Source organism: Podarcis filfolensis (assembly GCF_964270895.1).
Source record: "Podarcis filfolensis genome assembly, chromosome: 8".
Taxonomy (NCBI): Eukaryota; Metazoa; Chordata; class Lepidosauria; order Squamata; family Lacertidae; genus Podarcis; species Podarcis filfolensis.
The window spans coordinates 25,236,498-25,259,782 of record NC_139611.1 but is presented as its reverse complement, the minus strand read 5'-3'; the positions used below and the strand labels follow the sequence as shown (position 1 = coordinate 25,259,782).

Below are 23,285 nucleotides of genomic sequence, written 5' to 3'. Positions count from 1 at the left end.
GGAGATGCAAAGGCCAACCCCAGGAAAGCAGAGTGATAAGCTACAGAAGCGCTTGCCAACCTGGTGCCCTGCGGATAGATCTGGACTACAGATCCCACCATCCCTGGCCACTGGCTGTCTTGGCTGGGGTTGATGGGAGTTGTTGTCCTGTACACCTGGAGGACTCCAGGCCAGTGAAGGCTGAACTAAGGAGAAACCTGTTATCTTTGGTGAAACTTGTGTCGTTCTTCTCGCCCTTCGGAGGGTTTTCATCCTTCTTGGCGGGAGGCGAATCTCTCTCGTCGCTCGAGTCGCTGAAAAACAGCAAGTTGTGCTTTCAGGCGGGGAAGAGGCTGGGGGATCACGGACAGGGTCAGATCAATTCATCTGCAGTGTGACTATTGTGTGTCTAAAAAGGTATAGGGACCCCTGACCATTAGGTCCAGTCGTGGCCGACTCTGGGGTTGTGGCGCTCATCTCGCTTTACTGGCCGAGGGAGCCACTGCACAGCTTCCGGGTCATGTGGCCAGCATGACTAAGCCGATTCTGGCAAACCAGAGCAGTGCACGGAAACACCGTTATTCCCATTTTCCATTTACTGTGAGTATTTGCTTTAAAACCCCTTGATTTTATCTATATCCTGATAATTTTATTAGGTCTTCTGTTTTTAAAAAATTAGTTTTTATTAAAGATTTCCTATTATTTTATGTAAACCACCTACAGAGCTTGGGTTTTATCCAATGCTGGTACTACTAAGAGGAGACCCAATGAAGTTAATAAACATTAAAAATCAATAAAGCTAGGAATGGGGGAGGTGGGGGTGGTGAGATTACAAAACGAAGGGGAAAACAGAGAAGAGAATGGGGTCTTTCTAATGTTGGCGCCCTGGTTTTGAAAAGCTGTCCCTAGAGAAGCTCACTTGGTGCCTCCATCAGTTGAATGATTGTATTTTATCGTCTTCAGTTTGTGAACTGCCTGAAAGATGTGGTGAGGGACAGCCCATCCCGTTTTGCCGCCTGAGACAAAATGGGAAGGTGTTCCCCTGTTGCCAAAGTCTCCCTTACATGGGTTGCAGGTGGCACCCGTGAAGCGGCAACAGATTCCAGCAAGATCTCGCTAGAAGCCACTGCCACTTCTCTGCCATTGGCAGAGGTGCTGGGATGCCCGCAGGGGTGCCGCCTCTTGGGGTTCTGCCACCTGAGGTGGCTGCCTCGGCCTGCCTCATGAGCGGGCCGGCCAGCCAGCCCTTGATGTGGTTAAGTAATAATAATAATAATTTTTATTTATACCCCACCCTCCCCAGCCAAGACTGGGCTCAGAGCGGCTAACAACCAATAATAAAAACATGTTGATTAAAATACAACTTAAAAAACAATATTAAAATACAACATTAAAACATTAGGATGCAGCCTCTTCACAGCAGGAGAAAGGAAAAAGAAAGAGGAGGAGGGAATCAAACTGATTCTAAGCCAAATGCCAGGTGGAACAACTCTGTCTTACAGGCCCTGTGGAAAGAAATCAGATCCCGGAGGGCCCTGGTCTCATGAGACAAAGCGTTCCACCAGGCCGGAGCCAGTGTTGAGAAGGCCCTGGCTCTGGTTGAGGTTAATCTAACTTCCTTAGGGCCCGGGACCTCTAGAGGGTTGCTGTTTATGGACCTTAAGGTCCTCCGTGGGGCATACCGGGAGAGGCGGTCCCGTAGGTATGAGGGTCCTAGGCCGTGAAGGGATACAAAGGTCAAAAAATACCTACCTACCTACTACATACGGCTGCTTACCTGAAAGCCTGAACAATAACAGTCCCAAAAAGGATGAAGAGGGCTGAGAATATCAGCGATAAGAGGGGCATCATTTCTCTCCTGCAAAAGAGGATCGCCAATGAGGGCCGGTGTCAAACCAAATCTGCAGCCTGTGCCTTCTTCCCCCACCTCTGAATGGGCTGCCTCCCGGGAGAGGTGAAAATGGAACCAATACGAGAATTGGCTCCCTTCTGTCCATCTTTGCTGTCCTCTCCAGTTCCCTCACCCTTGTGCCCCTTAGGAAGTACTGTGCTCCCACAACGGCCCAAGGTCTGAGAGGAATTTTGTTACAAAGGTTCGAATTGTTATTACACTGTTTTGCACATTCAGGCATGCTTTATAGCCTGCATCAAATATATTTGCAGGGAAAAAAATCACTATTAATATTAGGTGGCAGCAGCAGCAGCAGCAATAATAATAATAATAATAATAATAATAATAATAATAATAATAATACAAACACAATGGTCTACTAATGGCTCAGGAGAGGGAGAGCAACTCCTGGTGGTCAAGAAGCAGAATGTCTCCACCCAAAGCGCTGACTAGCGGCCCACCCAAAACTGGCTCAAACCGCTTTGACAGTCTTAACTTTTGCCTTGAGCACTTCTAATTCCATGCAAATTTTACACTTTATCATAGGGGATCGTGGTAAATGCATGAAGATCCAGAATGTGCAAATGGAAGGAATCAGAAGAGAACCTGTCCGGGTTCAACCTGGAAGTCCCCTCTCCCTGCAGCAGATCTCCTCACTGCCAGTGACCCTGAAGAGCCACTGGATCCTGATATTCGCTGTCCCTCCCCCCGCCAGCTGCCTAGGCTCCCGGCTGGCTCTCAGACCTGCTCCCTTCCTCTCTAAACAAGTACCTGCTCTACCTGCCCTGCCAGATCAGGCCACTGCCCCATCGAGTCCAGCATCCTGTTCCCACCCAGATAGTGGTAGGAAACTGGCAAGCAGGACCCGAGCACAGGAGCAATTCTTCCCCTCCTGTGGTTTTCAAAAACTGGTATTCTGAAGCATTATTGTCTCTGAATGTGGAGGCGGAACACAGCCATTTGGGTTAGTAGCCACTGAGCCATCTTCATAGGAATCAGCACAACATGTCTAAACGTTAGAAGGTCACCCCCAGTTTCTGACACTCCAAAAATGCGAATCAAAGAAAGGCTGCTATTAATGCAGAATCCATACCAGTTGCTGTGAAAGAGGCTGTCCCAGCTGTCTGATATATAGTCGATGGCGGAATAGATCCATCGGAGGAAGAAAACCTGTGATCACGCCAAAAGAGCAGAGGGGAAAGGGTGATTCCGATCCATCAGCTACAGCTTCTGTTCATTATTCTGGCATTTAAATGAATGCAGCAAACCTATGCAGGTCTACTTAGATGTAACCCCCAATGCATCCAATGGGATTTACTCCCAGGTAAGTGCAGAGGATAGCAGCCTAAAGCATGCACAGCTATGTCCAAGGAAATGTATTAGCACCAGGCTGTGAGTCTATTTACTCATCTCGATGTAGAGAATTGAAGGCTTTTTGCATCGAGATCCCATCACCCTCAAACACACACACATACACACACACACGCTTGTATCCTGTTAAACGCCCACAATGCTTACAGGAGCAAGTTCATCGTTTAAGTCTGGCAGGATGGTATCAGAAGAGAGAATGCCTGGGTCTGTCCTCAGCTGATCCAGGAGGTCCAGAAGAATGAAGTTGTCCTCTTCACTGCCGCTCCAGGGTTCATCGAGGGCTTTGTAGACTACTCGCCCGGCATTGTTGCGCCTCTCCAAGATGACCACCTGGGCGAGAAGCAGAGGGTTAAACCACAAGTTGGTGTGGGGGAGTTTTCAATACAGCTTTAGAAAAACCAGCCGTGGCTTCCAAGAGTGTGCCTAGCCAGGAGCGAAGGAGCAGGTTTAGGGCTTCACTTGAGCCCAGAGCCCCAAGCCTGAAGCTACAGGCAACAGAAAATCTTTGTTGGGATTTTGCCTATGTGCAGCTTCACACAAAGCAATTAAGAGTTGGCTGAAGGCCAAGAAGACTGAGCAGAGGGAGTTATTCTGCCTAGAGATATGGGACCTTGGATATAGCTCTACTATTGGTTAAGGTCTCCACACAGGCATGGTGACTCATGACCTTCCCTGACTGGGTAGTGTGTTGGTCAGTGTGGTGTTCTGAGAGTCGTTTGGAGTTTGTTAAGAGAGCTAGTTTAAGATCCGTTTCTGTTCTTGTATATAGTAACTTGTGAGTCTGCTGTAAATAATAAACACCTCTAAGTAACCAAGTTACTAGTAGCAGCGTCTTGTTCCTGCTTCCTCCTTCCTTCCTGCAACTGATCGCTCCTGGAAGTCTGTGTATGCTCTGCTACATTCAACTGGGTCTGGCTAAGATCCTGCAACAGGTCAAAGTTGCGAAACACCAATATCTTTGCACCCACAGCACAGATAAAGAAGTGGTGTCTTTGGCCCATTACATCCAGGTGGGAGTTACCTGGCCTTCTGCCATCACCTGCAGTTGGAGATTCATTGCCTCACCCACTTGGTTTCTCTGCCTGAACGGGCAGTGGCAAAATGATGCATGGACTTAATCCCTATTTTTCACAGCCCTGTAACCACCCCCACCCCCCACACTTTATGTTCCCATCCAGGCCTTCTACAAGAAAATGCTTCCACAAGAAAATGGGGGGGGGGGTAGGAGGAGAATCTCTAGGCCGCTGGCCTACTTAGGCCTACCAAGTCTCCCTGTTTGGCTTGCGAGGCCATTTTGGCTAGGCCAAAAAGAACCTTCATATTGGGCGGATCCAGCCTGCAGAAAAGGCAGTGAAATTAGGGCTTTATGATCCATCTCAACCCATTTTTTTATGTTTTCAGTTCAATTTTTTGACATTTCAAATCATTATTTTTTTATAAAGCTCTCTTACAATGTTTCCCTGAAGTGCTGCTAACTGACCCAGGAAACATGGGACTAAAGGAACGTTTTGCAATGAATTAGAAAGAGCCAGCAAGACGCAGCTGGGCTGGAGGACACAGGCAGGACACTCACAGCTGACTTCCCGTGGAATCTTTCATCGTCCATCAGCAAAGTGTGCCCAAACTGCGGCTGGTAGTTGCTGTAGATGTGCACAAACCTCAGGGTGTCCTTCGTGTTGGCCAGAGCAAAAGCCAGAAAGGCTTCATAGCTCACAGTGTATTTATCGCCCTCGCCGGTAATCAAGACCACACAGTACCTAGAACATCACGAGGGAAGAGATAATTACTGCCCTCTCAGAAACGTAATAGGACTAGTTGACAATACTGAAGGCAAACACCCGCAAACCCACACACCCAAAGAGACAGCAACTGTTCACAGGGAAGAAGAAAAAGAGTTTGGATTTGATATCCTGCTTTATCACTACCCGAAGGAGTCTCAAAGTGGCTAACATTCTCCTTTCCCTTCCTCCCCCACAACAAACACTCTGTGAGGTGAGTGGGGCTGAGAGACTTCAGAGAAATGTGACTAGCCCAAGGTCACCCAGCAGCTGCATGTGGAGGAGCGGGGAAGTGAACCCGGTTCCCCAGATTACGAGTCTACAGCTCTTAACCACTACACCACACTGGCTCAAACTCCTTCCCAAGTCACTTGGCTGGGACCAGAACACTATGCAGCCAGAACCAAGGAAACTTGGACTCCAACCCTTTCCGCTTTAGGAACGGGTAGTCTGCAGATGGGACATGGGTGCCGCTGTGGGTTAAGCCACAGAGCCTAGGACTTGCCGATCAGAAGGTCAGCGGTTCAGATCCCCGCAACGGGTTGAGCTCCCCTTGCTCAGTCCCTGCTCCTGCCAACCTAGCATTTCAAAAGCACGTCAAAGTGCAAGTAGATAAATAGGTACCGCTCCGGCGGGAAGGTAAACAGCGTTTCCGTGTACGGCTCTGGTTCGCCAGAAGCGGTTTTGTCATGCTTGGCCACATGACCCGGAAGCTGTACGCCGGCTCCCTCGGCCAATAAAGCAAGATGAGCGCCGCAACCCCAGAGTCGGCCACGACTGGACCTAATGGTCAGGGGTCCCTTTACCTTTACTAGTCTGCAGCCCTCAGCCTAATTTTGAAAGTTCTCTGCAAGCCATCAGTTCAGGCCTCTGGCAAGAGAAACCTGTCCTTTCCCAGGCAACACAGAGATAGGAAAAGGGTCAGAGAGAAAGAAGAGAAGCCTCACCCACTTTTGGTTCTGGTTTCGGCTACTGCCAGCCAGTGACCCCTGTCAGATTACCCACCAAGGGAATGTGGCCCTCAACAGAAAATATGCTCCCCTCCCCCTGAGATTTCAAGCAAGCTCCTGGCTTCAGCAAAGAGAATCTGCAAGGCAATTTTACTTTGCCCATGCTGGAAGAGGCCAGGACAAGCCCCTCTGTCAAAGGCTAGCTACTATGGTAAAGTCCGAGAACTCTTGAGAGAAGAGAAGGCCTTGGAGCAATGTGGGGGGGGGGGGAGCACTGGGTGGATTCAGGCAACCCATGGCCTTGGGGAGCAATGAATCTTGTAGATTGCCTGTGGGGATGCTCCATGTGATGGGACTCTGCAGTGGGACTTCTTTTTCTGTAAACACTTTGCAGGCAGCTGAGCCATGCTAACCTTGAGGTTTGAGGACTGCACTGCCCTCTGCAGGATGCTGGTCTGAAGACAACTCAGAAGCCTGCACTAGTGTAGAACCTGGCCTGCATATGTTCAGCCCAGACTGTAGCCATCACCCTGGATGCAAGTATGTTTCTGAGCCCAACCTGGTTTCTAAAGCCCTGGGGACCCCTCTCTCTTTTGAGATCACCTCTCCCCTTTCATCAACCCCTGCACTAGCTGTGTTCATCTGATCAGGCACCGCCTGGCACGTTAAGCTTAAGGTTGTGTGCTTTTTGTAGTTGTTTGACAGATGCTGTTTTCACACACCTTTGCTGCTAACTATTGGAGTATTTTTATTTTTGTGAGCTGCTCAGAGCAGCAGAAAGGCTGCACAGGAACGCACTATGGAAAAGAGGTGGGGGACCCTCTGTAGGCTTTACTGGTTTGGTAGAGGAATGGCAACATTATCATGACCCTTGAGTCAGAACGTCTTTCTTCAGGTACTGAAGTCAAGGACTCCTGAGTCGGATGGGGATTTGAACACAGGGCCACACCTAGAATCAGGTCTGCTAAGTGAGCCCATGGTACCTGTGCCCCTCTGGCCTAAGGGTGTCACACTGCCATTCTCTGACTTACAAGAATTGCATCACAGAAGACCCAGTACAACCAGATTCTTCCCTGGGCGGCCTGAGTGAGTCTGCTGGAATGGACTGAACCCTTCGCAATCAGAACAGACCCTGCTGCTTCTATATAAGCCCAGTCGAAGTTTGACTGTTGCTGAAACAGCATCAGCACTCTGCTCTCTTTCAGCATTCAGCATGAGCAAGGCTTGCTTCGTTGGAGGTCACGTGAGGACAGAGATTTGCAAATTGCAGTTCTTAGTTCCTGCACATTACTGGGGCAATCTGGACTCTGCTCATATAAAGAATTGTTTATGGAAGAAAGAGAGTGAAAGCTAATCTCTCTTATTAAATTCCTACCCCGCCCCTGCCCTCTGCAAAAAAACCCCAAATATCTTCTCTGCAGAACGTTTAAAAGGGCAGGGGGAGGAAGGTAAGGAAGTCAAGTCACTCTGAACTCGCCTTACCTTACAAAACCTGCCCAACAATTTTACTGTGCAACCCCAAAAATACTTGAAACTGGTTAAGTAAATGCATCAGCAGCTGCAGAGTTCTGCTTTTCCAGCTGCAAATTTTTTTAGGCCTAGATTCTCCAGCAGCTCTCAGTATCCCATTCTGAGAAGGGACTTGAAAGTCCCCAAATAAGCAGTTTCCTGCTTGGCAGGGGGTTGGACTCGATGGCCCTTGTGGTCTCTTCCAACTCTATGATTCTATGATTCTATGAAATAACCCCTACAAAACCAAACACACTATGGAGGAGCATCACTACCACCACGAGCCTTACTTGCGCTGCCTGTGAGACTTCTTTGCAGGACACAACTCCTGAAAAAGCTTCTGGCTGGTGAGCCTAGATGCCATGAGGAACTTGTTCTGAGACAGGAAGTCATCAATAAGCTGCTTCTTCATGCCTCGGGCCTGGAAAACAACACACACACCCCCAACAAGTTGTCAACCAACCACAGAATTTTCAGATGATGATTCATGTGCCTTTTAAATACATTTGCAGGTTACCAAAATAGTTCAGCAGATTACAGACCACCATCAAGGTATACACCCTTCTGAGATGTGGAAGGAACTGCCAGATAAACTCACAATTTAATAACACAAAAACTACTTATGTGTTGCTAGAAAGAATATATATATATTTAAAAGGCAAGCCCCATCATTCTTTGTCACACAAAAACACTCCCAAACCAAACTGGCCAAACTGGCAGGGGGTGGGGTGGGGGAGCCAGAATGCCCTTAAATAGGAACTTCCTGATTAATTTTATTTCAAAATTGTTTAAGGACTAAACAGTGTAACCCTAATCAAGTCTGCTCAGAGGTACTACTGAATTGAATGGTGCTTCCTCCCATGTAACCGGGTAAGGATTGCAGCCCTAGTTAAGTAAGGTCTGCAGTCCTAAACAGAGTGGGTTGTATCTAGCCTTTGTCCTACACAACAGTATACCCACTGAAATTGAAGAACCTAAGTCAGTCATGTTCATTAATTTCAGTGGGTCTACTATGAGTAGGACTAACACTGGATCCATCTGCACTGCAAACTTTTGTTGCAGGTTCCCCAAAATGTCTAGATTTGATTTGCAACTTCTTTAAGGTAAGGATCTGTGCTTTGCTTACAAGACGTTGTAAGTTGTCATGGAGACTGGTGGAGCTATCTGAAGCATCCTTATCAACACCGTAGAAACAAGTTTGGCTGAGTATTGGCTACCTGCCTGTTAGGGCCAGAGTTCTCACATAAGCAGCCTTGCTTACGGCTGCCGTACTGTACCTGGATGACATCAGCAGGCTTATTGACATGCTCTTTGAACACCATCATGGTGGGCGTGTAGACATTGATGTTATACTGGCTGGACAGCTCTTCTGTACCTCGGAGCCCAACGTACACATATCCAAAGGACAGGTAATCTCTGTAAGCAAACGCTGTCAGCTGGAAAGAAAGGGGAGGTGGATGCAGTTGGGCTACATGGTACATTACGTGCAACACATAGACATGAACCCACTCTGTCTTTACTCTACTGTTACACAGGAACATAGAAAGCTGCCTTCTACTGAGTCAGAGCTATTGGTCTATCTAGCTCAGTACTGTCTACACTGACTGGCAGTGGCTCTCCAGTATCTTTTTCTCAGTTCTACCTGGAGATGCCAGGGACTGAAGCTGGGGCCTTCACCACTGAGCTACAGCCATACCCACATTCAAGGAAGCGAATGACAAGGAGATGTGCCTGCTAGTTGTGTGCATGCAGTTCTGCACAGAAAAGAATACAGACCAGGGGTTGAAGGCAGAGGAAGGGATTTGCCAAACCCTGCTGGAAACCACAGGGTGGGGTGGGGTGAGGATTTAAGAGTGCTCTTGTGATCAGGTCCTGCTTGTGGGTTTCCCACAGGCATCTGGTTGGCCAGGGTGATAACAGGATGCTGGACTGGATGGGTCAGTCATTCAGTAGCCTTGTCTTATGTTCTTATGTTCATTCCAAAGCTTTCACAATTTCCTCCTCTGGACTTCTTAGCCCCCAGTGACAATAGGGCAGGGTCTCTTTGACAGCGGCAATAACCAAACATAATCAGCTGCCTTCTACTGTCCGTCTAGTCCAGTACTGTCTACTTTGACAGCTGGAGATTGAGCCTGCTGGCCTCTGGAATCCATATAATGTGCTCTACCTCTGTTCTGTGGTCCCTTACTCCAGTGGTGTAGCGTGGAGGTGGTGGTGGTGGGGGCAGTGGCCCTGGGTGTAATTCTGAGGGGTACAACCAGGAGCCCCCATGACAGGCTCCTTCATTGAGGCTGCATGGCTGAGCTTCTGTTGCTTTTCGGAGCAAAGCCATGCCCAGGCCAGGCCTTCAGGGCTGGGGTGGCGCCTCTTTCTCCTTGTGGTTGGTGAAGGTGGCCATGCCGGATGGTGATGGAGCTGCCAAGCCAAGAAGGCATGCAACGACCGCCACCATCAGCGCCAGAAGCCACGTGCCTTGCGGGCTCTGCACATGCCCCCCAGAACGCGCCTCCACTCCAGCTGCCCAGTCCACCAGGGGGTGCAACACTTGCCCCGCTCTGGTCGCCAGCAACCCATGTTATGCCACTGCTGCACACCACTGCAGAATACTGAGCCCCTGGAAGGCTGTTTCAGAGGATCCAGGCACTTCCAGGTCTGCAGAAAGGAGGCATCTGATAAAATGTTCCACAGAGCTTTTGCCAGTCTTCCCCAGCTGTGCTGGCTGGGGCTGATGGGAGTTGTAATCCAAGACACCTGGAGGACACCAAGTTGGGAAAGGATGGCTTATGCCAAAGTAAGCTTTTTGTCTTTACGGTGCCATGTGACTCTGTTCTTTTTGGTACAACATCTTAATACAGCTACGCACCTACAAAGGAAGCCAGAGGACCTCCCCTCCCCCGCCCCATTTCTTACTAAGCGGCAAAAACCAGGTACAGAGCAGAGCCTTTACCTTGTATAACAGAGGGACGAGGGGCATGTGATCAAAGAGAAGCACATGGGGTTTGTTCTCTTTCTTCCAGTTCGACAGGAATTTGACGTAGTTTTTATCTGTAATCTTCAACGTAAAACAGAAATGATCAGTCTCAGTCATCAAACACGGAATGCTGTTTCAGATTCAGATTTTTTTAAAAGGGTAAGTTGCAAACTTGCATCTAAGGGCCAAATGACATGGTATGCTAGGACAGCCTCTCCCCACCTGGTGTCCTCCTCGTTTTGGACTGGAGCTCCCAATGGCTGTATTGGATGGGCTAAGTAGTCCAAAATATCTGGAGGGCACCATTTGGGGAATACTGTGGCAGGAGATACATGGACCTCCTGATGTTAATGCCAACTAAATGCAGCACAGAAAGACACAACGGTATTGTAAAGCCATGGTTTATTGAGCTCAACTGTGGTTTGTTTATACATCCAAACCTATTCAGCCAGTTAACTATGGTTTGCCTGTGACCAGCAAACCACAATATAAAATCATGGATTGAAGCTGGCTTAAGAAACTTGGCTTGCATCAAACATGGTTCCTTGTTACCTCAAAACCCACGACTTTGACTTTATACTGGTTTGCTCCAGCACCCTGATCCAGATGGTTGTTCAGCTACAGAGGTGCCATGCAAGAGTGGCTAGAAAAACAAAGCCAACCTTAGGCAAAACAAGCCACAGTAGCTCTGCTTATCTGTGAGGCTGATCCTGAACTGATCCTGGCTTTCGCATTCTGTACAAACCTGGCCAATGAGTTGCTACTGGAGCTTTGTTAACCAAAGGATGGGATTTCTAGACTTGGCAACAACTCACTTTAAACCCAGGATCCCATGAGACTGAATCATCAATACCCATTTCCCTGCTCTGGATATTATGTAGCCCCCCACTGTATAGAGAACAGGGTAATTCCGAAATCCACAAGAGACCCCCAAATATCCACAGAAGATCTGAGAGCATTGGGAAAGAGGTTAGGTGGCACATGTCTTGGGGGGGGATTACAAAGTCTCTAATAAAATGCTAAGGAAAACAAAAACAGAAAATAGCAAAGAGGAGCTTAAAATAAATCAGGAGGCAATAATCACCTTCTCAACAAGGTTACCCGGAAGTAGGCTTTCCACAAACTGCCGCAGATTCTCCCGAACAACTGCATTGTGGAAAAAGGTAATTTTCCCATTGATAAGTCCCAGGATGGATGGTGTACTGTGTGCTCCTAGGTGATGTGCCAAGCGCCTCTCATAGCCAGCATGAACAACGCCAATCCCCACTCCTGAATGAGGGAAGGAAGGATACCATAAAGAAGAATTAATCTTCTCTCCTATGGTCTCTAACAACTTCAGGGAATCTAAAACATCGGAAGTCTGTGATCACATGTTTACTGTAGCATCTAGGAGCCTCAAGGGACAGGGATTAACTGCTAGTGCATTTTTTGCAGCAGCAGAAGCAGTAACGGAAAGGTTGTAGCTCAGTGGTAGAGAATAAGTACTGCATAAAAAAGGTCCAGTTCCTAACATCTTCAACTCTGCTGAACTGCTGCCAGTCAATGTACCAAACTAGATGAACCAATAGCCAATCACAATGGAAGCCAGCTTCCTATGAATAAGACTGAGCAGCTCTGTGTGAAAGCAGAGGTGGGGGACTGGGTCCAAGTCCCCCTGTGGGCCATTTGACAGGAGGGAAGGACCACCCACCTATCAGTCACCTGATGACAGCAGACGATTGACACGTGTCAAAGTTCAAAGGAGGTCTGGCAGGCAAGGTGGCTGGCAGTCAAATCAACTTCCTCTGAAGATGCGCTTTCTGTGCCAACCTGCCGACTGGTGATGGAAGCGCACCTTCAAAGACCACATTATACAGGTTCAAAACAGGTAGGTATTCCTGTTCAAATGTAAGAATATGAAGAGGAGACCTCAAAGGAGAAAAAATGGTGGCTTATGGCCCAAATGGGTTCCAAAAGAACTTCTTCAAAAAGAACAAAAATTGTGTGATGTCACCCACATTGAGAAACACGGCTCTAACATCATAGCTACCATAGCAGGGCTCCCTGGAGCTGTCCAAGGTCCTGCATACTGTCTGCTTGGCTAGGACCAGTGACTAGGCACTCCCTCCTTCCTTGGCAAGCCTCAGGCTCCAACAGAACTCGACTTGATGCAGAGGCTTGATGCAGCAACCAGGGCAGCGTTTACTCAATCTTCCATGAGCCAAGGCACACTTTTGCCCCTGAAAAGTTTTGCTTTTACAGTAAGAATTCCAGAAACAAGTGAAGAAGGAAGTCAGTTGTGCAGGTGATATGAAATGGATGTGACCAAGTTAGGTTTTATTAATTTCAGCAGGTCTAATCTGAGTAGGACTCAGCCAAATACAACCCACACTGTTTATATTAATGGAATATGTAATGCAAGGAAGTTAGATGAATGCCCCAGAGTAGTGATGTTTCATAAAGCCTCTTCTCTGGGCAGGATTTGTTTTGTTTTGTCACTGAATTGGGAGTGATGGAACAATCCAGTTACCACCAATGCAGAGAGAGTGAGAGAGAGAGGGGAGAGAGAGAGGGGGGGGGAACTAACACTCCTCAGTACAGGATGACTGGAAGCAGGCAAGGCCAGAACAGGGAGTCATGCAGCCATGCAGCGGGAAACCTTTTCCGTGAGTGAGCACACTAGCTCCACAATAGCCTTTTGTAACTCAATTCATTTATTTCACAAGGCACATTGGAGTGGCCCTCTCAGAGCACACTGCTTTTGAATTACTGCAGCTGCAGCCCAGGGAAGACGCAGCCAGACTCTGAAAGAAAAACTCAGGCCAAATACAAATGGATGGTGATGTCCTGCAAAGCCCTCAATTGCCTGACTCAGCACCCTATGAGGCCACCTCTGTTCCACCACAACCTTACAAGTAAACCAAGAACCCTGGGTTGAATCCAGTAGAAAGACCCACTGAAATTCATGGACATGACAAAATCAGGTCCATTGATTTCAGGGAATTTTAGGAATGGTATCTCTCAAGAGCAGAATAGGGGCCTCCTAACAACTCTCAGCATCGTTAACAAATTAGAGCTACCAGGATTTTTTGGGGGGTGGGGTGGCTGTTTAAATGAGCATCATAGTGCTTTAAATGTATGGTGTAAACTTGGTTTATGTGTCTCAAGAGGGTGGGGGGGGCTTGCCCTTTGGAGATTAGCTAAACCCTACGTCCGTGCATTTTCTAGTGAGCAAACTGGCTTCAAACTGGCCAGGGAGAGGGTAGAATCATGCATTTTTCTGCCCCAAATGCAGGTGATGCAAATCCAAACACATTTCTCTTCTTACCCAGCCCTTCAAGTTCCTGGACCACCTCCTTCCACACGGGCTCAATGTGGATGCAGCTAAAGCACCAGTCCGATGTGATCTTGATGAGGTAGGGTTTTCTGAAACTGTCGGGCAGAATCTCGTTGATGTAGTGTGAGAAGTGCAGCAAGTACTTCTCGTCGGAGGAGTCGCGGCGGTCCGAGTTGAACGGGAAGTGGAAAAAGGATTCGTCGAAATAAAAGCTCTCGTGGAAGTGGTGGAACGGGCGGTGCTGGGACTGTTGCTGATGGGGGTAGCCCTGGTTCTCCCCCACATCGCCATAGCGGTCAAAATTTAATCTCTTTTCCTCATTGGACAGGATCTGTTTGGGACAAACACCAACGCTCTTAAGTGTATGCTACCGGTTTATGCTTTGTGAAACACTAAGGAGCGATGGGCTGGGTCCAGGTTAAGTTAACTGAATAAGCGTCCCAATGAAACCTCTGCAACAAGTCATGACTGCATCCTGCCTATTTCAACAGGGTCTAAATTCAACCAAATCAGCCTGGATCCAACCCAATGTACTTGGATAGCCTTATGTAAATAGAACAGGTAGTGTGGTATAGTGGTTAGTGTTTGGACTAGGACCTGAGAGAGACCAGGGTTCAAATCCACACTTGGCCATGAAGCTCACTGGGTGACCGTGGGCCAGTCACTCACCTACCTAACCTACCTACCTCACAGGGTTGTTGTGAGGATAACATGAGGTAAGAGAAAACCATGTACGCCAACTTGAGTTCCTTGGAGGAATATCATTGCTGTGATAATAACATTTTAAACACTACTTTTCAAAAGACATTACAAGATGAAAATTCCATGCCAGGATCTCCATATTAATCCTAGTTACCGTATTTCCACACTAATCCTAGTTTTGTGGGGGTTTTTTCCTTTTTTTCAATCTGCAAACGTACATCTGTTTTGGTGGTGGTGAACTTTATCCAGATGGCTAAATTCCACCACCACTAAAACAGGCCCATTATCTAAATGGTGCTCTCCTGATATTTTGGACTACAACTCCCATCAGCCCCAGCTAGCATGGCCACTGGTCAGGATTATGGAAGTTGTAGTACAAAACATCCAGAAAGCACCAAGGTTGGGAAAGCTGGGCTAGAACACCCCCTCATAATACTAAAACTTAAGTATCACCCAATAAGTTGATTGCCAGCTGATTCAAGACTGACAAGAGAAAGCAGTTCTTCACACAAGATGTAACTAACTCATGGAACCCATTGCCACAAGATGATTTAAAAGGGGATTGGATTATAGTTAGCCAATGTTCAGTTGTTGAAGTTCGATTCCCATCAACCCCAGCCAGGGATGATGGCAGGTGCAGTCCAACATATGGAGGGCACCACGTTGGCTACCCCTAGGCAAGACAAACCCGAGGAAGATGGGACTATCAATGGATATTGCCATGGTAGCTATCTTCCTTTGTTCTTATCTCTTGTTAAGTCATCTAATTTGCCCCTTAGACCATGATTATACCCAGTTAACTAGGAAGCAAGTCCTGTTAAACCACCTTGCCTGTGAGTTCTGGAAGACCTGCTCCCTGCCCTGCAGGCTTTTTTCCACCTGGCCTGAGAGGGCGGGGCCCTGACTGACTCCAGCTACGAAAGCCGAGGCTGCTGAACAAACTCTTGGGTTGCGGTATTGTTTAGGGAGTTTTGTTGGAGGAGGAGGTTGCTGCTGTTACCGATATTAATTTTTTGTATCTTTACTTTCTATATATATATGATTTAAGTGGAAATTGCTCAATGTGTACTTTTGGGTGTTTTAATTAATGTGTATGACTACTTTTGCTAATTATGTATCTTTTGCAATTATGTACAAAAATAAAACGATTGATTGAAACTCAGTAAGATTTTACTCTCAAGTGTGATCACTTTGGGCACTGTAACATTTATGGATTTACATGTGTGGCATGCCAGGGCAAAACTGCAGCAGGTACAGTGGTGCCTCGCAAGACGAAAATAATCCGTTCCGCGAGTCTCTTCGTCTAGCGGATTTTTCGTCTTGCGAAGCAACCCTATTAGCGGCTTAGCGGATTAGCGCTATTAGCGGTTTAGCAGCTAAGCGGCTATTAAAGGCTTAGCGGCTTAGCGGCTAAAAGGCTATTAGCGGCTTAGCGGCTTAGAAAAAGGGGGGGAACGCGAAAAAAATCGCAAGACTCGCAAGACGTTTTCGTCTTGCGAAGCAAGCCCATAGGGAAATTCATCTTTCTTGCGAAGCGCATCGAAAAACGGAAAACCCTTTCGTCTAGCGGGTTTTTCGTCTTGCGAGGCATTCGTCTTGCGGGGCACCACTGTATTAAATTAGAACACCAGAACCAGGGAAGGGAAGAGGCAGGACTGCCCATCCTTACAGTAAAGGCTGCATTTAAAACAGAAGCCTTAAATACTCAAATATGAAAACACAAAGTTAGAAAAGTGTGCCTGATACCTCATAAGCCTTGCTAATTTGTATGAACTTATCTTCTGCTCCTGGGTCCTTATTTTTGTCAGGATGCCTGGAATGGAAAGAAAACAAGACCATGAGCAGTTTGATCACAAGGCTGTTGGGTTTAGTTCAACCCTGGCACTGTGCAGGCAGAACTGACACTAATTAAAGAATATGTCACTAAGGCTAAATCTGTTTGATGTTTCAACAGATTTACTACAGGGGGTCGATTCCTGATGCGAAGAGAGAATTGGCACTAATTAAGGCGCAAACATTTCATATGCAAAGACAAAGTCAACAGACTGCTACCTACCGTATTTTTCGCACCATAGGACGCACCGGACAATAGGACGCACCTTGTTTTAGAGGGGGGAGAACAAGGGAAAAAAATTATTCCGCTCTCTGCCCAGCGCCCCTTCAGCGAAGTGGCAGGAGGCGCTGCGCAGAGAGTGGGAGAATTTTCCCCCTCTTGTTTTCCCGCTCTAAAACAAGGTGCCGTTTAAGGTGCGTTCAGGCGGCTACCTTGGAAGCCTGGAGAGCGAGAGGGGTCGGTGCGCACCGACCCCTCTCGCTCTCCAGGCTTCAGGTTCCTTTCGACCTGCGCTTTGGGGCTGGCGGGGGGAAGCCCACCACCAGCCCCAAAGAGCAGGTCAGGGAGCAGCGGAAAGGTGCAGCGGAGAGGCTGCTGCCATAGTCACGCGTCACTTCTCCAGCTGGGAGAGGGTCGCGGGGCTATGGCTTCTTTAGCCCCTCGCGCGCTCTCCCGGGTGGAGAGGTGACGCGTGCCTATGGAGGTTCCTGCCATGGGCGCGCGTCACCTCTCCAGCCGGGAGAGGGTCGCGGGGGGCTGCTTTAGCCCCGCGCGCGCTCTCCCGGGTGGAGAGGTGACGCGCGCCTATGGAGGTTCCTGCCATGGGCGCGCATCACCTCTCCAGCCGGGAGAGGGTCGCGGGGGGCTGCTTTAGCCCCGCGCGCGCTCTCCCGGGTGGAGAGGTGACGCGCACCTATGGAGGCTCCTGCCATAGGCGCGCGTCACCTCTCCAGCCGGGAGAGGGTCGCGGGGGGCTGCTTTAGCCCCGCGCGCGCTCTCCCAGGTGGAGAGGTGACGCGCACCTATGGAGGCTCCTGCCATAGGCGCGCGTCACCTCTCCAGCCGGGAGAGGGTCGCAGGGCTATGGCGTCTTCGCTCCATAGGACGCACACACATTTCCCCTTCATTTTTGAAGGGGAAAAAGTGTGTCCTATAGAGCGAAAAATACGGTAGGCCTCCCTGTATTTGACCTCCAGCACATACTTTTCCTAGTAAGGTAGGTAAAGTTAAAGGACCCCTGGGCAATTAAGTCCAGTCAAAGGCGACTATGAGGTGCAATGCTCATCTCGCTTCGCTTCAGGCCGAAGATGCTGGTGTTTGTCCACAGACAGCTTTTCCAGGTCATGTGGCCAACATGACTAAACCACTTCTAGCGCAATGGGACACTGTGACGAGTGCCAGAGTGCACAGAAATGCCATTTACCTTCCCACCACAGCGGTACCTATTTATCTGCTTGCACTGGTATGTTTTTGAACGGCTAGGTTGGCAGAAGCTGGGACAGAGCAGCAGGAGCTCACCCCATCACGCGGACCTTCCAATCAACAAGCCCAAGAGGCTGCGGTTTAGACCACAGCGCCACCCGCGTCCCTAGTACTTTCCCTAGTATTCCTCCTTGAGGCACCTTGATTTGCTTGCTCCCTTTTTACCAACAGCACAGAGCTCCTTCTGTCCTTAGGGCTTGGGCAGGCAACCACAAATTTAGCAGCTCAGCAGGGGCAAGTGCATCCAGCTATCTGGCAAGCAGGACACCCAGAAGGTCTAATTTCAGCTGAAGCTCTTCAGCAGGGAAAAAACAGCAGGACTCCTACTGTTTCTTAACTCCTCCATACCCTGCACAAATGAGGGATAACCCTGATGTTCTTCCAAGCCCTCTGTGCATGCCAGAAGGTGGAGGACTGGCAGCAACCCAAAATAATGGCTCGCTAGTAAGTCAACATCTATGGACCTCTGGGCTCTGGTTGGGTTCTTTACCCCAACTAACACTCGTTTTTCATGCTGCCTACAGCTGTGCACAACATGATAAGAAAGGCTGGCAGGCCTTTAAGGAGGAGGCGGGCGGTTTTTCAGCACAGCAGCTAAGCATGATACACTGTGATTCCAGCTCCATTTCATGAATCACTCACCATTCCCGGGCAAGCTTCTTATAGGCCTTTTTAATGTCCGCCTGACTAGCTGTCCTGCTGATTCCAAGGATCCGATATGGATCAAAATCGACAGCAGACAAGATCTGCAGGACCAGGACAAGGAACAAAACCACAACCAGGGAGACGCTTAGCCGTTTCATTTCCATTTTTTCCCCTGCAGGTAACCTGTACAGAAGAGATTTCAAAGGGAGAAAATATAGGATGAGACATTGGAAAGTTGCAATACAGGTGCAAGGTCCCAAGTCGTAGGCCTGGCTGCTTCTTTCTGCAATGGTCACCACCTTCCCTTTCACCTCCATTGCGGCCCTGAAACTTTGATTCCATTCTAGACTCCTACAATTCTCACAGCCTTTCAGAGAACTCTGATGATAACACTGCCGCTTCTTCTTTTAAAACTCATTTTGACCCTCTACACAGATAGATTTGGAGGGACTGAGGCCATCCCAGCCATTGAAGTGGGGTGGGGCTGGATACCAGGGCCTGGCCCCAGCCTGGTGGAACACTCTGCTGCAAGAGATCAGGGCCCTGCAGGATTTGACATCTTTCCACAGGGCCGGCAAGACGGAGCTGTTCCGCCATGCCTTTGGTCAGGGCCCAGTCTGACCCCCCTCCTTTTATTAGATCTTCCTTTCATAAGATCCTTTTATAAGACCCTGCATGTAAGTGGCCTCCCTAACTCCTCCGGCCCATATAAGACCAGCACAAACAGTTGGGCCTGGTGAGCGCTTAATGTCCCCAACCCCTATAGTTATAATTCGTGGGTTGCCATCAGATTTTATTTTGATCTTAATCTGATTTTAACCTGTATTTTAATTGATTGGTTGACTTTATGTTTTTAACGTATTTTATATTTTGATGTTAGCCGCCCCGAGCCCGGTCCTGGCCAGGGTATAAATAATTTATTATGATTATGGTGATGATGATGATGATGATTACCATCCTGCTTCTTTTCAAGGGGGCCTACCTGAGTCTGGCCTAACCTAACCACCCAAATCCCTTTTTCTTCTCTCACTTTGAGCACAGGGGTCATCCCTTTCCCAAAGCTACATGTGAGCTGCAAGACTGGCCGGCCAAACAGACACCTGGATGGAGCTTAAATGGTCCTCAGTCAAGGAAACTGAGGGGGGAAGGGGGTGAATACATAACAGTAACTAAGGAGAGCAATTGGTGGCATCAGAAATCAGAATATTTTCCACCATTTTATTTCACTATGGATGAACCTCCATTTCTGGAAATGCATCTTCATCAAACCAGTTATAATGAATGGACACAATGACTGCATTTGCACATAACAGTAAGCCAAGATTTTTAGCTGAATAAACCATAATGTGTTCATACTATGTGCCAGCACACACAGCCCAACTGCTTCCCTTTTGCTTCTCCCTTGGCACGAGCAGATCAATAAACCAAGAAAGGAGTAGCTCTGCATTATATCTAAAGCTAGGGTTGTGATTTATTTAGGCTGAACAAATCCATGATTGGTAAGTCATAATTTTAAGGCTGCTTGTGAACTCAGCCAACACCAATCAAACCAGGCACTTTCAAAAGTTGTAATTAACATTTTTCAGGTGACCATTCCTAGGAAGCATACATAAATAGCTTCTCACCTCTTTTGCTAAAAGGAGTGCATTAACTATTTCCAATGTCTCCTTAAAATGTAACTAATGTAAAGGAAGTTAGGAGTTGCCATGCCTTAAAACGGTGACAAACAGTCCACTAATAATAATATCCAACCCAAGCTCTGAATTTGTTTGAACATATAAAACCACATTAAAAATGTGCTTTGCTAATTTCTTCTCCCCACCAAGAAAACACAAATATTTGGGGACATGGTGTGAAAAATGAATATGGCATGTGTATTATTTTTGTTTACTTAATGTAAGTAAAATATGCCAAATCTTATCCTAATTAATTCAGGACACTGGAAAATGTTTCAGTTCAAAACTTTATAGGAAAATGACAACACTGAAAAAAACTTGTTTCACCTGAAGGCTAAAGTGTCAATCCTATGCACATTTACCCAGAATGATTCCTACTGAACTCAATGAGACTTGCCTCTAAGAATGATCCTAAAACAGATTTCACTCCCCACATATACATAAAGCCAAGGACTACAGGCAGGAGACGAAATGGCAAAACATTCATCCCAAACCCAATGAAGAATGATGTTGGGCTAGTGTAACATAGAAGAGATTTATAGAGTGGCAGCTATGTTGCAGCAAAAATAGCAAAGAATCTTGTGGCATAGACTAACAAATTTTATACAGCATAAGATTTTATGGACTAATCATCAAATACAAGAAATTGCATTGAAGTTATTATTCCTACTCAAATATATAGATGTATGAGAAAATAATCTTTTCAAATTGGGGCAGGGGTTTTCACATTTTGAGATGCCAGCAATAAACACTGGCCTTCATTTTCCACCCCCAAAAAATCCCTAAAAATAAACATGCTAAACTAGATTACTCTGTAGGGCATCAGAAAATACTCTAATCTAGATAGGAAACATTTCCAGGTTTTTTTCTTGGAACATCCACACCACCAAAACAGGTTTCAAAAGTCTGGATATAGTTTTGGTACTTTATGCTACAGAATACACTGGAAACAGAAAACAGTACGAGTATCAGTAGAACATTCTTTTCATGCAGAAACCAATGAAATCCCGCATTCTGACTTCCAGCAGGTTCTACAAGTCTCACAAAAAATCCCATGAAGGGAACTGTTTTCTTGTGCAAACAGCCCTCAGCACCCAGTCCTAAGAAGCATCCCTGCTCCATTCCATTAAACTATAATGGTAGATACTCATCCAGACTTCTATTTCCAGGCCAGCCAGTTACCTCTGGAAAGCTCACAAGCAGAGCCTTCCCTTGTTGCTGTCACTAACAGCATCTAATACTCAGAGGAGGTTCCCTCCTGATCATGGTTAATAACAAAATACATAAGAGTTGTAGCTCAGAAGAATAATATTTACATGCAAAAGATCCCAGGTTCAATCAATAGGGATGTGTGTATGTGTGATGGGAGCATGGAGAAGACCCCTTTCTGAAACTTTGCAAAGCAACTCTCCATCAGCATGTAGCCAACACTGAGTGAGATGTCCCAGTGATCTGGTACATTGAAAGGGAACTTCTTACATGTGTTAGGAGCATCGGTTGAACATGTTTTGTGTCGAGAAAGGTCCAGGTTTATTCACCAGGCTAGGCTAGGTTGGACTACAACTCCCATTATCCTAGGCCACCTTAGCCAACGGTCAGGGGTGATGCAGTCCAACAACATTTGGCAACCTAAGGTTGAAAAACACTGGCGTAGGCAAGACTGAGTTATGGTACATAAACCAATGCAGAATGGGAACAGGACAGCTTCCCACATGCAAGCAGGACGCGGAAGAGAGAGTCCCATCCCCTTTCGTTTGCCCTCAGTGAGAATCCCGACTTGCAGAACTCCTGCTACTCATGACCATTTGTATTTTTGCCCACTTCATAATGGCATATTGTATTCCATGGCTATAACTCATAGCTCTGTAAAACTGAAACAACTGCATAAAACATTTGTATTGGGTTTTATAACTGTGTGCGCGCTTCGTCAACTAGGCTGTTAGCCTCCCCAAAGTACATCAACAGAAATAATAAAATTAGGGTGAGAGCGGAGGTTTCCGTTAATGATCATGGTTGGACAGTCCTCACCAAGGATCTAAACACAGCAAGCTCCCACCCCCACCCCACACATAAGGCAGATGCACCCCCATCACACTTAAATGGTTAAAGAGTGTTGAGGGGAGACCTGGGACAACCCAGGTCCAAATTCCCACTCAAGTCAGGGAGAAGAAGAAGAGGAGTTTGGATTTGATATCCTGCTTTATCACTACCCGAAGGAGTCTCAAAGCGGCTAACATTCTCCTTTCCCTTCCTCCCCCACAACAAACACTCTGTGAGGTGAGTGGGGCTGAGAGACTTCAGAGAAGTGTGACTAGCCCAAGGTCACCCAGCAGCTGCATGTGGAGGAGCAGGGAAGCGAACCCGGTTCACCAGATTACGAGTCTACAGCGCTTAACCACTACAACCACGAATGCCGCCTCAGCTTAAGCTCCTCCGAGAAAAGCTTGGACGGGAATTCAGCAGGAGGCAGTTTCGAAAAGGACATATGCAAGATAGGTATGTCCCCCCCCTCCACAGGCCTCTGCCCTCCAAGAGGGGACCCTCCCCCCCCTGCAACTGTCACCACGCAATATCGCACCAGGGCTAAGCCCCTTCTCTCCTGCCCCCCATTATGCACTTCCCGCAGTCCCCCGACACGACACTCGACTCTGCCCCCGCCCCAGATAGGACCCTCCCCACGGTTTCATCTCCCCCCCCCCCCATTATCCCCACACCTTTAGTCCTCCATACCAGAGAGAAGGGCCTGGGAGGGCTAGAGAGTCATCCCTCCCGCTCAACCCCCCCCCAAGTCACGTGGCTACTTAGGACAGCCGCCGCCGCCGCCGCCGCCGGGTGGGAGGAGAGAAGCGGGCGCCTCTGTGGGGCGGACTGGGCAGGAAGGGCGCTCGCAAATACCCACCCTAGGCTCCTGTCTCCCCGGTCCCAACTTCCGGCTCGGCGGCCCCGCCTCTGGCCGCCGTTACCATAGAGATGGCGCAGCGAGCGCTCACTTCCGGCGCGGCGAAGGCCCGCCTCCCTTGACAGACGGGCGGGAGAAAAGGAGGTAAAGGACGGGAGGTGGGGCGCTGGTAGTGCCGCCGCGGTGCGTGGTGGGAAAAGAGGTTGAACGCTCGGGACCTGCGTGAGAACTCTTGCGCACGCGCAGCAAGCCGCCGCCGCCCCACCCCCTGTCCTAAACCTT

General features: G+C 48.0%; 1 protein-coding gene across 2 annotated transcripts in view; it reads right to left on the bottom strand.

Annotated features, from left to right (window-relative positions):
* DNAJC16 (DnaJ heat shock protein family (Hsp40) member C16) overlaps positions 1-23,150 on the bottom strand; it is a 32,155-nt gene extending 9,005 nt beyond the window's left edge. Inside the window, exons 1-13 of one of the 2 annotated variants that reach the window (XM_083628638.1) lie at positions 23,004-23,150; positions 18,426-18,611; positions 16,214-16,280; positions 13,757-14,096; positions 11,534-11,718; positions 10,426-10,530; positions 8,756-8,914; positions 7,769-7,899; positions 4,815-4,998; positions 3,389-3,571; positions 2,964-3,040; positions 1,757-1,837; positions 198-293 (exon numbers count right to left, since the gene is read on the bottom strand). In XM_083628638.1, the coding sequence (XP_083484764.1) occupies positions 198-293; positions 1,757-1,837; positions 2,964-3,040; positions 3,389-3,571; positions 4,815-4,998; positions 7,769-7,899; positions 8,756-8,914; positions 10,426-10,530; positions 11,534-11,718; positions 13,757-14,096; positions 16,214-16,280; positions 18,426-18,592 (1,775 nt within the window). In that variant the 5' untranslated portion in view covers positions 18,593-18,611; positions 23,004-23,150. Of the gene's footprint in view, positions 1-197; positions 294-1,756; positions 1,838-2,963; positions 3,041-3,388; positions 3,572-4,814; positions 4,999-7,768; positions 7,900-8,755; positions 8,915-10,425; positions 10,531-11,533; positions 11,719-13,756; positions 14,097-16,213; positions 16,281-18,425; positions 18,612-22,834 lie in introns of both variants that reach the window. The other variant, XM_083628639.1, reaches the window with a different exon arrangement.
* Between the last annotated feature and the right edge of the window lie 135 nt (positions 23,151-23,285).